Raw genomic sequence first — 14,674 nt, 5'->3', positions numbered from 1 at the left:
GTGTGTGTATGGCCCTATAAACATGTAAGCCAATACGGTAACATACAGTGGAGCAGCATGTAACATCAGATAGAACAATATGTAGGACACTGACAACTACCACAGTCTGTACACAGGCCAAGGAACATATTAACAATACACACACTGTCGACATTCAACATAAGTACACAGACCTCAGTACTGAACAAACAACCACAGTATGTCCAGGTTATGTCATCAAATATAACCTCTACTGTACACATGTGTAGCAGTCTGATATCTCCCTGGCTTGTTATCAGATATGATGACACTAATTATGGTGTACAGCACATATGCACCTCTTCATGCACGACATATGTACAAAGGTTGACAGAGTTGTGGCTGGAAGCACATACACAGGGCCAGTATTGACATGTTGCTGTGACAACCTCATACATTTACTGTTGTAACAGGGTTTGTTGCAACATATGTCCTATGAGGGATATGTAGTTAGTAACTGTCACAGCTTTCACCATCTACAGGCTGCAGTCCTCATACTATCTTCTGCAGTCCACAGATAGATGCTCCATGGGTAACACATGTAACCAAAGGCACAACACACTGCCCAGTCTGCAGATGACCCTGCAGATGGGGATTCCTCATAAACATAGAACTAACATGGCAAGTATTAAAACATGTAGGACAGCCATATCCACACATGCACTGTTAAACCAACATTACTGAAAATGCAGTATAGCAGCACTTACAGTTTGTAGTCAGGTCAGGCACATCCCCCTCCTGTGTGCTGTCCTGTTTCCACAGTGTATGTTGTTAGAGGTAAATCCCCAATCCATCTGAGATGCTGTTTGCCAAACAACAGATCTAGCTCCTGCTCACAGTGAATGAAAAGGGCCAACACCAATATGATGTTCCTAGATATTGGAGTGTGTTTCCACGCAATTGGCTATGGGAATGTTACCACAGCTGTTCCACATGCAATCAGCTAGGGGAGGGCTGCAATTCATGCAAAAGCCATCAGCTGATCATGAGCATCACTTAAAATACACATGCTGCTGCCTAAGCAAAGCAGGTGTAGGTCTACACATCCACCAGAGAGAGAGTGGGAGAGGCAGACAGAGGCAAAGACAAGTCAGGGAGGGGTGAGAGAGTAAAACTTAAGCATGTTTGTGTCACACACCTACCAGCACAGGGTATCAAACCCCTGACGAGTTGTGCTATCACAGGTCTATGCAGTTATTGGATGCGCCACATGGGTTACCTGTTGTGGAGCCCTCAGAACATATATTTGATGGTGAGTAACATCTGCAACAGGGATACAGTAGCTATACGGTAGGTGACATACACGTGCCTGTCCGCATGAACAGGTGCCAGCATCAACACAGCCGCACTCTCACAGGGATGCACACACATTGACACACTTGGCAGGGCCAGGATTACAACTCATCAGTAGTGGGATTGCAACTACACATCACTGTGCAGGTATCACATGCACCACATGGGTCATACGGAGGTTGTATGGGCAAATGGTATGGGGAGGTGTGTGACATCAGACAGCATGCTTTAGTATGCCAATGGGGGTTGTAGGGAGTGTGGATGTGAACATACACACCATACAACACACACACAAACACACAGGGTGCCAGTACTGACATGCATGGGTGCATGTCTGCACGGGTGTGCAGTGGTCGATTGTGCCAGATGGCTGTACAAGGCTAGGTGATGGGTATACCTTGGCATCAGGCCACATGACAATGGTCTGCATTGTGGCTCAAGGCTGTAGTGACTGCATTTGCCCACATAGGTGGGTATTGTATCCCCTATCCAGTCACCTGGGTGACTATTGTGTGTGGCCAATGCTGTGCCTCGCTTGCCATGTATGTGTTCCTTAGTCCATGACATGGACGGTGTCTGGGATGTGCACATCTCCCACATTCATGTACAGTGACATGTGGAACTGTACCTGGGGTGTCTGGCCCATGTTGTGAACACAGATTATCATCAAATGTGCTAGTCTTGCCCACCTATGGCAGGAACTGGTAATGGGCAGCAGGTTTACCCTGCACCTACATTGATAGCATGGTAATGGCATTCCCTGGTGTCAGTGGCTTCTGTCAATACAGGGCATGTTGTCAGGCATGGTATGTCCTTTGTAGGTCACATGTGATGGCACCACAGGTCTTGCAGGTGTCCATTGGGGAACATGGGGAAGGTGCACTGTCTGCATGTACATGAATATTGGACAGATGGACAGGGTGCCATGCCCTCTGTAGCCCACAGATATCACCCCATAGTTACTATTAGTAGTAAGTATGCAGTGTACTACCCACTTATTGGCTGTTGCCTAGGCATGTGTGTGTGCATGAGACATGGGCTGAGAGTGTGCTCTGGGTAATACTGGGTTTGCTAACTGTGATTGCCTGGCCTTTTTGTCACATGTATGAGTATGGCTTTGCACCCCAGCCTCTCAGCTATTTCACATCTGTTATCTCTGTACAGTGGACATTGTGATATATAGTAGGGCTACCATATAAGAAATATGCAAAACCCATTCCACAGGTGTCACACACTCACAACCACCTCCACGCAGGATACGAGTTACAAACACGCACACACAGACCTGTCATGGCTGGGAGTAGCACCACTAACTAAGTAGTTTATTACACTACAGCACTATGCAGTTATAGTAAATGCCATGGAGATTACTGGAGTACTATTTCCCCAAAGGTGTATTTCACATTGGATGACATCAGCAGGATTGCCAAAGTAGGCCATTCGAATTGTAGTGAGTGTGACTAGCCTAAAATGCATTGCTCCCCACACAAACAGTGACACACACACACAAACCATCCACAACCAACATGGGTGAGTATAGAATCCCTGACAGAGGTCTATATCACATTACAGCATGGAGCTGTTACAGGACACACCACGGGGATTACTGGAGAACTCTTTTCCCAAAAGTGTATTTCACAGTGAATGACACCAGCAGAATTACCAAAGTAGGCCATTTGAAATATACTGCATGTGACTAGCCTAAAATGCATTGCTCCCTAAACAGACACTGACACACACACACAAAACACCCACAACTGACATGGGTGGGTATAGAACCCCTAACAGAGGTTTATATCACACTACAGCATGGAGCTGTTATAGGACGCACCATGGGCACAACTAGAGAATGCCTTCCCCAAAGGTGTATTTCACAATGAATGACATCATCAGGCTTGCGAAAGTAGGCCATTTGAAATGTACTGAGTGTGACTAGCCTATAATGCATTGCTCCATACACAGACATTGAAACACACACAAAACATCCAGAACTGCCATGGGTGGGGGTGGAACCCTACCACAGTTCTAAATCACACTACAGCAGTATACAGCTATGGCACACGCTACAGAGATTACTGAGCTACAGCCTCCCAATGGTTTATTTCTAGGTGGGTGACATCAGCAGCCTTGCCAAAGTTGAGTATATGAATTGTAAAGAAATGTGAGTACCCTACAAAGCATTGCTCTCTACACAGACAGGGTCAGACAGACACACACACTTGCCATATCTGGGATTAGAACACCTACTTAATTACTTTATCACACTACAGCAGTATGCAGTTACAGGATGCACTACGGAGATTACTGGGGTACAACCTTCCCAGAGGTGTATTTCTAGGTGGGTGACATCAGCAGCCTTGCCAAAGTTGAGTATATGAATTGTAAGGAGCGTGAGTACCCTAAAAAGCATTGCTCTCTACACAAACAGGCACACACACACTTGCCATGTCTGGGATTAGAACACCTATCTAACTACTTTATCACACTGCAGCAGTACACAGTTACAGGATGCGTTATGGAGATTACTGGGCTACAACCTTCCCAGAGGTGTATTTCTAGGTGGGTGACATCAGCAGCCTTGCCAAAGGTGAGTATATGAATTGTAAGGAGTGTGAGTACCCTAAAAAGCATTGCTTTCTACACAGACAGAGTCATACAGACAGACACACACTTGCTATGTCTGGGATTGGAACACATAGCTAACTATTTTATCACACTACAGTAGTACGCAGGTACAGGACGCTCTATGAAGATTACTAGAGTACAACCTTCTCAGAGATGTATTTCTAGGTGGGTGACATCAGCAGCCTTGTCAAAGCTGAGTATATGAACTGTAAGGAGTGTGAGTACCCTAAACGCATTGCTCTCTGTACAGACAGCGTCAGACAGACAGACATACACTTTCCATTTGGGGATTAGAACACCTATCTAACTACTTTATCACACTACAGCAGTACGCAGTTACAGGACACGCTACAGAGATTACTGGGTTGCCACCTTCCCAGAGGTGTATTTCTAGGTGGGTGACATCAGCAGCCTTGCCAAAGTTAAGTATATGAATTGTAAGGAGTGTGAGTACCCTAAAAAGCATTGCTTTCTACACAGTCAGAGACAGACAGTCAGGCACACAAACACACACACAGTTGCCAAGTCTGGAGTTAGAACTCCTACCTGACTAGTTTATCACACTACAGCAGTATGCAGTTATGGGACGCGCCACGGAGATTAGTGGTCTGCAACTCTCTCAAAGGTGTATTTCACATTGGATGATCTCAGCAGGCTTGTCATAGTAGGGCTATGGGGAGGGCAACGTGTGTGCATGGGCCATAACCCATTCATCTAGGGGTTTACATGCCACATGCGGGCACACACAGGGTCATATTTCACAGGTACGTGTATACAGTTGCTAGATGACTACTTCCTTGTACAGTCATGTTGCACAGCTGGCACGTGCACCACATAGTCTGTAATGCTGACAGATACTGGTGGCTAGTATCTGCAGTGAGTGACATCTGCACCTCATGCATTTGGGGCCCTTTGGCTGTGTGCTGGGTGGGACAAGCCTGGATGGCTCCTAGTCACAATCATCTTCTTCCACACATCTATATACGTCTACCTTTGCCTTATTATAGTGTGTTGTCCTGACATATATGTCTGTATTCCTATCCACTGTGTGTGCAAGGCATGAGTGGTGCATACTGACGAGTGTCTGCACTAACAACTTCCAGATATGTCTGGCCCACTGATGCTTGCAGACATGGCCTTCATGTGTTTAAGTATGTGAGCATGCCCAGTATGGCATTTCAGTATGTTGTTGACTGACATTGCCTTCATTTCTCCAAGTGTGTGTGCATGCCCAGTATGGCCATCTGTACTGAATGTGTGGATCGTGTCCAGGTAGTTTGTGCTGCAGTGCTGACCTTTGTGTTGTACACCGACAGGTAGCATGCTGTCTCTGCAGGGTATCCATCGATCATTTGGCTTTGACTGTTACTAGATTTCTGCATAGCGGGGGGGGGGCACACCTGACTGTTTCTACATTTCTACACAAGAGTGGGGGGGCACACCTGACTGTTATTACATTACTATGTAGGATGGGGGGCACACCTGACTATTACTACATTTCTACACAAGATTGCAGGGGCACACATGACTGTTATTACATTGCTATGTAGGATGGGGGGCATACCTGACTATTTTTACATTTTTACACAAGGTTGGGGGGAGGCACACCTGACTGTTATTACATTACTATGTAGGACGTTGGGGGCACACGTGACACTTGTACACATTTGCTATGACTGTACTGGTATGTCAGGTACTCCATTTCATTCTGTATTGATAATTATCATGCTGACTAGAGGCATACCAGTGTACTACAGATCGTGATTTTGGTTGCCCTACATATTATTGTCTGACTTCCTACCCTTCAGAACTAACATACCACTGCCTGCCCTGCTGTGGTCTGTCTGTCTGTGTAGGCCTGGGGGGAGGTTAACCATAGCCATCATTCAGGGGCCATGGCACAGGCTCTGTTTGGGTTTGTCTACACCTGTCCTGCTGGCTGAGACTGTTGTTGGGTATGTGAACCATCCTGACTGGCATGTGTGGGTCATATGGACACACATGTCAGTCAGCACATTTCCTGCAGTGGGTTTTGTCACCCTGTGTAGTACTGGCTACTATGGTGACTCCAGTATGTGTTACACATGTCAGGGTGCCACTATGGGTGTCTACTGTCTGCTGCCATAATATTCAGCCCCTCAATTCCCTTGCATGCTCACATCCATACCATAGCTACAGATAGTGACACATTCTACTCCATTTGGCAATTGCTAGGTTTACTGACTTACCTTGAGGGTGTGCCAGACTTGCAGATGATGCTGGAGGGCTGCCTATGTCGGATGCACATAGTACACTCCCTATACATGGCAGAGCAGAGGTAGTGTCATGTTTGGCATCCCTTTTACTGTATGTGTGAGTCAGAGAGAGGTGTCATTCCCTGGGTCCCTACTGTGTCAGTGCATGTGTTATGTGTTGCCTCTTTGCCGCAGCCATGGCATACTGGGCACACCTCCATCTGCCTACTGGGGAAAGCTCAGGTTGTTCCTCCTCTGGGTCACTCTGTGCCTGTGCAGGCCTTGTATTGGTGGGTACTGTGTGGCCCTGCCCCATGCTGTTCCTGCTGCAGCTGTTTCCACAGGATCATAACAATTTGGGTACATGTAGCTGGTGAATACTGCAAGGCTCCACTGGATGTGTCCAGACACTGGAACCATGACCTGAGCATCCCAAACACACATGCTCTATTATATGCCTGGCCTGTGCGTGTGCCTCATTATGGCGTTGTTGTTCAGGTGTGTGTGCATTTCTGATGGGTGTCATCAGCCATGGCTCCAGTGAGTACCCAGCACCCCCCACTAGGTGACCATAGGGTTTGTCCCCATTGGTAAATCTCTGGTACAGCTGTGTCAGATGCCATATGTGGGAATCACCATAGCTTCCAGGGCAGCCAGCACACACATTCATTATAATGCCCTGGGCATCACATACAACCTGGCAGTTGATGGAAGGGATGCCCCTGTGGTTGATGTAGGCCTTACCCTGCTCTCTGGGTGGTGCTTTGATGCATATGTGCGTGCAGTCTATAGCACCCACTTCCCCAGGGTATTCTGCTATTTGGTGGAAGAGATGCATATTGCTGGTCAACACCTCACGGGTGTTGAGGAAATATATGTGCTCACGTGCATGTGCTGACATGGCATCCAAGAACTGGTTGGATAATCTGGATGCTGATGCCTGTGAGATCCCCATGACATCCCCAGTTGTGCTTTGGGAGGTACCTGTGGCTAGTATAACTAGGCCTACACATACCTTGGTATCCACTGGGATGGGTTCCCCTCGTTTAGTTTGGTGTGTCAGGTGTGGCCGGCACAGCTCAACAATTTGCTGTAGGAGGTCTCTGTCCACCCTATAGTGCTCCACTATCTCCAGCTCATGTAGCCCCTGGTAGGTTACCCTGGGTCTATACACTCTTCTCCATCACCTCACTGTGGGCTGTTCGGCAGCATTCACATCCTTATCACCCTCAGCCTCTTCCACATGTTGTTCTATGTTGCCTGCTGCTGCCCTTCTCATTTTGTAGGTTTGTTTGTTAGAATTTCCCCGCTTGTATACACGGGTGTTGTAGAGTGTGGGAAAAAACAGAGGGGAATGTGTTTGCTTAGTTTATAGTAGTGTTCTGGGGTGGGCTGGTCTGCTGCCTGTGTAATTGGCTGAATCTGATACATTTCACCTGCCAGCTACACTAGTTCTCCTTGATTACCTTCCTACTCCTGTTTTCCCTTCCCATTGCCTCCCTGTTTAGGCTCATGAGTGTGCCGTGCAAACAGAGTGCTCAAATGTGCACAGTGCTGCTATTTCCTGGTTTAACTTCTTTTTTCTTCTTGTAAAACCCGGTGCATGGCGAGCACACCCACTTAGGCTTTCTAAAGAGTGCTAGGCAGGTTTAGACACACCCCCTAGCTTAGCTGTGCTAAGCTGGGAGCAAACCCAAGCCACAGGGCTCCAATCCACTTACAGTATGCCTGACACCCCCCCCCCCCATGATGTCACCTACCTCCTAGGCTTGCACCAAGCTATTCCTACTCTTACACTGTTGGGACATGACTCACATGCTGGGGAGAACTGGGATTCACTATCCTTCCCCTCATTTGCATACTGTGCCTCCCCCCTTAGCAACCACTGCTCACTGGCCAGGTTGTCTTCTGCTTACCATTAACTTGCATGGCAGAATATTGATTTTAGTTAGAATGCTTATTTTAGGTTTATTCTATTATTTCCCCCAATCCCATTTGCACGCCGCTGCCCTATGCTTAAACAGCCGATATGGGCTATAAAAAAAAAAAGTTGATTTTTTAATTTTGTTCACTGTTTGCAATGCCAATGGCCTTATACTTGGCTATTGGCATGCTTACTACATGATATGCACCCTTTATTTGGAGCTGTCATAGCTCCATTTTGGATTTTGAGAAAATGTACTCGGTTACTAACCGAGTACATTTCTGCAGATTGCACTAGTCTTTCACGGACTGTTGCGAGCTTCCTGGATTGCAAATTCACCTCATTTGCATGGATTTCACCTGCAAATGGGGTGATTTGCATACTAGGGCTTAGTCTGTGCAAAATTAGTGCAAGAGCGCTTGTGCACACCCCTGCAGGCTGTTCCTGGATCACATGGCAGACATATTGCCTGCTTGAGCTCCTGCACTGATCTTGCACTCTGTGCAAGCTTTTGAGAATCCGGGGGAATGACTAGAGCTGCAGTAAGATTTAATTTATCCATATTAGTTAAGATGTTATCAGTCAGGGTCCACAGAGCACTCATTGTGCTCTTACCAGAGCATAACCCATGCTATTTGATGGAGATCAGGTGTAATTTTGTAGGCAAGTGGTAAGTTGGTTACATGTAATTCTTTTCAACAATTTTAACAAAAATGGGGAGGGTAGAGATGGGGCAGAAGTGACTGCAAGAAGAGGACTGTTTTTATTTTGGTATTGGTCTTACAAAAGAGGATTGTCAAATATTTGGCATAATATTAGTGGTGAGACAAAGGTTGTAAACGTGTTTAAGAAGGGTAGTGATGAAGTTTCTGCAGAGGTACAAGAACTAAGGGTAGATGTTGTCATGTCCAAGTGGTAAACCCATAGGACTCTGTTCAAGTAGGGGTGCAATTTGCTTAGAGGTGAATTAAGTAAAAATATTTAATGAAGTTGGGGGGTAGGTGGTCTTTGTTGCATGGTTGCATTGTGGAAGAAGGCATGAGAATTCTCCAAGGAAGTCAGAAGGTAAAATGTTACCAGATGAGCAAGATATGTATCTTTTTCTGGATAATTCATTTTGGTGGATTTTCCTTGTTAGTTTGTTGACTTCCTGTCAGAAATGCTTAGAGAAGTAAAGAAAACAGGTTTGTTTAACTTCTAGTTGTTTGGTTTAGATTTTATGGGTAGCCTGTTTGGTCAAGATCCTCAGAGGTTTGTAGTGCTTTAAGTTGTTAGGAGTGGGATCTTGTTTCCACATTTCCCAAGGTTCATCATATGGTTCATGAAAGATTTACAATCTTTGGTGAACCATTCAGTTTTGGGGTCTTTCAGTAGCCTTGAGATCACTGAGAAGTGGTGTCCTGAAGTGAGAATAATAAGTTTGTTAGTTTACTGGCTGCAATGTTAACATCAGAAAGGGACAGGATTGGGGACCAATCCATAGTACCAAGGTTTTAGTGTAGAAAGGTGTTTTTATGAGTAGGCTTAGGTCTGAAAGATATTAGCCTAGGAGTAGTTCATTTGCACATTTTGTAAGGATAATGTGATAAAGGCTCCAGGGCCATTAGCCTAGTACACACCTATGAACTTGTGAACCTAAAAGTGTGTGTAGGTAAATGGAGATATAGGAGATACTGTTGGGATGGGTTGTGATAACAAGGTCAAAAAGTGAATGATAATTAGATTTGGGGTTGGGTCTAACTGGGACGTCTATAGTTGTAGCTGGCATTCTAAACTAGAAAACGTTACTCCTAGAAATGGGATTCTGCATGTTCAGTGTATAAATTGTAACAAAAATACATTATTATTAAGCTTACCTTATAAGAATGTATTGTAACAAACTATTTTACTTATAAAAGAAAACTCTTAAATGGCATGCACATCATGAGTGAGCACAATCTAACAGTGAACTCTATTTATATAGGCAGGTCTTCTTAACACCTATTACTAGCCAGTATACAATTCGGCCCTAATTTGTCTGCTCAATGGCAAAAATGTCCACCTGCACAAATAACAGGGTTTTTAGAAGCACTGACAAAAAAGGCATTTACAGTAAAACTTTTTCCATATTTTCGTTTCTGCTTACTCAATCCATTCCTTTTATGCAGACAAATGTTTGTGAATTCCTAGAAACACTAAGAAAACAGCTGAAGCACAAAGTCCATTAGCTTTGTTTCAGCTTGTACTGGTGTACTATGTTGACTCTTATCTGTGCATTTCTTTCTAACTCCAGTAACCGGTTAGTGAATAACTCTGACCGAAAGCCTCCATAAAAATGTTACCTGCTCACATGATTCTGCTTTTAGATGCACAGACAAAGAAAACAGCTGAAACAAAATCTCTCACCCTTCCTTTTTAATGATGGAGTTTGCTCACATGCTGCAAAAAGTCCAGCACTGTATACTTTCAAATGAACAAAGACAAGGGTGTCTAGAGCGCACTCTGCTTTACATAAAAGATGTCTGACTGACAGTGTATATTTCTTACTTAAATGAGTTACTACTTGTTTAATGAGTTACAGCATATAAAACAAAACTTTCTAAATGACAAAATGTATGGAAGGCAGTCCATTGCATTTGGCTTTCCTTTTGTTACTGACTGTTAAAATGAAATTTAGCCAATGTCATGGGGTACAGGGGTGAAACCCTGTATGCACTGTATCCCTGGTGACTCAGGCTTAGTTAGCAAGTCCAGATGTCACAACTGGCCATGTTGGGAGTGATGCAATATGCAGCTGAACTGAGTTAATTAATCCCTGGGGATTTGACCTGCTGAGTAAATGCTGTCAGGAAGGAGTTTACCAGAGTAGCAGCATAAAGTAGGGCTGAAGATGGATATATAACCTATAATGCAATGCATAGTACTGAAACTGGATTTGGTGTGTGTGTGTGTGTGTGTGTGTGTGTGTGTGTGTGTGTGTGTGTGTGTGTGTGTGTGTGTGTGTGTGTGTGTGCATCATTGTGTGGATATGTAAGCAGACATACCTCTGGGACAGCATTACAAGGCTCACTTCCCAGTATGTCCAACAGTAACCAGATGTCAAGAATAAGAAGCATACAAAATGTCTTAATCTCCACTGGATAGTGACCACAATCCTTTATTCTAACCCCCAGTGCACTATGACACTAATTGAAGGGAATGGACAAGTGGACTAAAGGAGATGGCGATAGTCATTGAGGATGAATATTATAATGTATTCTCAGAAGAGGATATGTGACCTGTTAGTGATTTATTTTTCGTATTGTCACATTTTGTATTTCTAGATGTGGCAGAGTGGCATGAACCAGCAGCTGGCATGTTTCTGTGGATCAAGGTGAAGGGAATTTCTGATTCTTACCGACTTGTGATGGAAAAAGCCTTGGAGAAAAAGGTAATGCAGAAAGGTGACTGACACAGGGCAACAGTAAGTCCAGGCAATCTGCACATTAGGTGCATAGAACCTTGATGAACTTGGAGCCTAAATGGTTGATTTACTTAAAGAAATGTATTCAAACATGCTTTCTATCTCATACATATTGAATGTAGACATTGGCTCCTTCCACCTCTAGAAGCAGTTCCTTTTGGCAGTTTGAATATGTAGTAAAGTACTGCTTGAATTTTTTGTTATTTAATTCCCTTATATTTGACTTGAGGCATTTGGTGATTTGTTTGATACCACTGTGTAACTGTCTGTTTCCACTAAACTGTCATAGAAGCACACAAAATAGATGTTATCCGTAGGTTCATAGATGTGTACTAGGCTAGTGGCCCTGGAGCCTTCACAAGCCTAGCCCATAGGATTACTCTGGCATTGTGCCACCCGACCTTAGTTCCCAGTGCTTCTGTCCAGTAGAGCCACTGGAGTGATCCCCTTGAAGGGGGCCAGTGAGGTGCTCTTTTTGACATGTATGGGAAGTCTATTCCATAGCATGGGCAGTCTCTGGGTTATGAACCTTTCCCTCCAGCGCATTCTGTTGATTGTGATAATGAGGTTGAGGTCTCTGGAGCATGTGGTGCGGAGGGATTGGGATTTCTTTAGATGTAGCATTTCTAACAGAGCTGGGTCAGACATGGCTTTGTAAGTCAAACAGAGATCGCCTCTAAGTAGGCGATATGAGACAGAGAATAGTTGGAGTTTTTTGAGTCTCTCCATATAAGACAAGTGTTTAAGGCCTAGGATCCTCTTTGTGAGGTACGTTTGCAGCCTCTCCAGCTGTTGTAGGTGTCTAGTGAGGTACATGCCAAATGAAGCATTGTACTCAATGACTGGCCTAATGAGAGAAGAGTAGAGGGAGACAATGACCTCTTTCTTCCTGGATGCAAAACCCTTAATAATGAGATGTGCCACATAGAAGGACTTTCTGACCACAGTGGCAATGTGGTGGTCAAAAGAGAGGTTGCTGTGAACCTGTGTTCCCAGATCTCTTATAACACCTTCTGTGTTCAGTGGACTACCATCGATGTGGTAATTCATGGGAACCAGGTTTTTCCCAAAGGAGATGACGACACATTTTTTGGCATTGAGCTTAAGGCCATCATTCTAACGCCAGTCATTGGTCTCAGTGAGGCCTTTCTGTAGGATGTCAACATCACTTGGGGAGTTAATAATAGCTCCCAACTTGCAATCGTCTGTGAACTTTGTCAGCCAGAGTCCCTTCGTGTTGGCCTGGACTTCAGAGAAGTAGATACCAAATAGGAGAGGACCCAGGACCAAACCCTGTAGGACTCCACTCATGACTGACCGGCAGTCTGACTTGGAGTCAGCTACATTCACACTGTGTGTTCTGTCTGTGAGACAGTTTGAAACCCACCTAGTTATATAGGGTTTGATGCCTAGCTTAGTGAGTTTTTCTATGATTCCTGAGTGGGGAATGGTATCAAAGGCCTTAGCCAGATCAAGGTAGGCTGTATGAACCACCTTGCCTTCATCCACAGCTCTGGTGACTGACTCAAAGAAGTCGACCAAATTGAGCAGGCATGATCTACCCTTCACAAAACCAAACTGTTTGGGATCCAGAGTTTGGAGATTCCCTATAAACTTATTCATTAGGTCCATGATGATGCGTTCCATAGCTTTGCATATCAGACTCATCAGGCTAATGGACCAACAGTTCCCAGGGTCTGTAGTCACTCCTCCTTTGTGGAGAGGGATGACTGTAGCAGTGTGCTATTCAGTAGGAACAAAGCCTCCAGTGAGGCTGTGACTGAACAGGGCATACAGACGAGGTGCCAGTTCACTCTGTAGTTCATGTAGAATGCAGCTAGGGATATTATCAGGTCCCATAGAAGCTGTATTCTTGGCCTTGGATAGTGCTGTTTTAACCTGTGCAGCAGTAATACTGGGTGCCTGGCAGTCTACTGGCATTGTGATTGGTCCTTTGGGGGGAGGGGTAAAGTTGACACTGAATCTGTTGGCCAGTATATTGGCAATACCTGTTGGCTTGGTATAGGAGGTACCATTGTGCAGTAACTCAGACCAAATCTGGGTATTGCCGTCGAGATTCTTTACATAACTATAGAAGGCCTTGTGGCTGTCTTTACTATCTGCTGCAATTCTGTTTTCATAGCTAGCTTTAGAGGATTTGATGAGGGATCTCAGCTTTGTGTTGAGGCTGATAAAGGAGTTTTTCCAGTTTTGGGACTTCACCTTATTCTGCATCAGTTTCCTCCTTCTGTTGCAGAGTTTGTTTATGGCAGGGGACCACCAGATTGGCTTCCTCTTTTTGGAGTAGAGCTTCTTGGTTTTATTGGGTATGACGAGATCCATACATTTGTGTACGTGTTCGTACAGTGCATTGGTGTATGATTCAGCGGTCATGCAATAATTCTCCATTTGCATGGGTGCCGTGAAGTTAGCCACCTCTGTTTTTAGGAGCCCAAAGTTAGCTTTGAAGAAGTTTTTCATGGTGGTTACCTTTGTGAGGGGGTGGGAGGGATGTGGATTTCCAAGGTGATTAGTTTGTGGTTGGATCTAACCAGGGAGAAGTTGACTATTGGTGTAGAACAACAGTCACCCATGTTAGTAATGACCAGGTCAAGGATGTTGCTATCTCTAGTGAGGATAAGAATAAGCTGTTCCATGACATTGGTAGTAGTTTTCCCAGTTAATGGAGGGGTAGTTGAATTCACACAGTATGAGAGTGCTAAGTTGGACCCTAATATTCTCCAGGGTGCTTAGGAACATGGAGTGTGAGTCTTGGGACATGGTTGGGGACCTATATCAGACTACGACCTTAGTTGCTGTCTTACCCAATGTTAACTGCACCTGAAGTATCTCTGATGCATTATGTTGGGCTACCAGTGTGGAGGTATAAGCATCCTTTATGAATATGGAAACACCACTGCCTTTGGAGCTTTGGTCCAAGTTCTGGGACCGAAAGGTGTGGAATGAGTTATAGCCTGGTAATGCAGGGGTGCTTTCTGCTGCCTTGAACCAGTTCTCTGTTACAGCACAAATGTCAATGTTCTCCATTTTAAGGAGTGCTTCAAGTGAGTACATTTTGAGATTTAGACTTCTAGCGTTGAGCAGCATGACCGTCAGATTGCATTTGTTTGTAGCCGT

General features: G+C 44.8%; 1 protein-coding gene across 1 annotated transcript in view; it reads left to right on the top strand.

The window, feature by feature from the left end:
• The window catches only part of LOC122792865 (kynurenine/alpha-aminoadipate aminotransferase, mitochondrial-like), a 430,097-nt gene extending 418,573 nt beyond the window's left edge, over nt 1–11,524 (top strand). The window contains exon 11 of the mRNA XM_044060424.1: nt 11,397–11,524. Within this exon, the coding sequence (XP_043916359.1) occupies nt 11,397–11,524 (128 nt within the window). The remainder of the gene's footprint in view (nt 1–11,396) is intronic.
• The last annotated feature ends 3,150 nt before the right edge of the window (nt 11,525–14,674 follow it).

Source organism: Protopterus annectens, chromosome 2.part0 (assembly GCF_019279795.1).
Source record: "Protopterus annectens isolate FY-2018-M chromosome 2.part0, PAN1.0, whole genome shotgun sequence".
Classification (NCBI taxonomy): domain Eukaryota; kingdom Metazoa; phylum Chordata; order Ceratodontiformes; family Protopteridae; genus Protopterus; species Protopterus annectens.
This window is presented reverse-complemented; position numbering and strand designations above follow the sequence as displayed.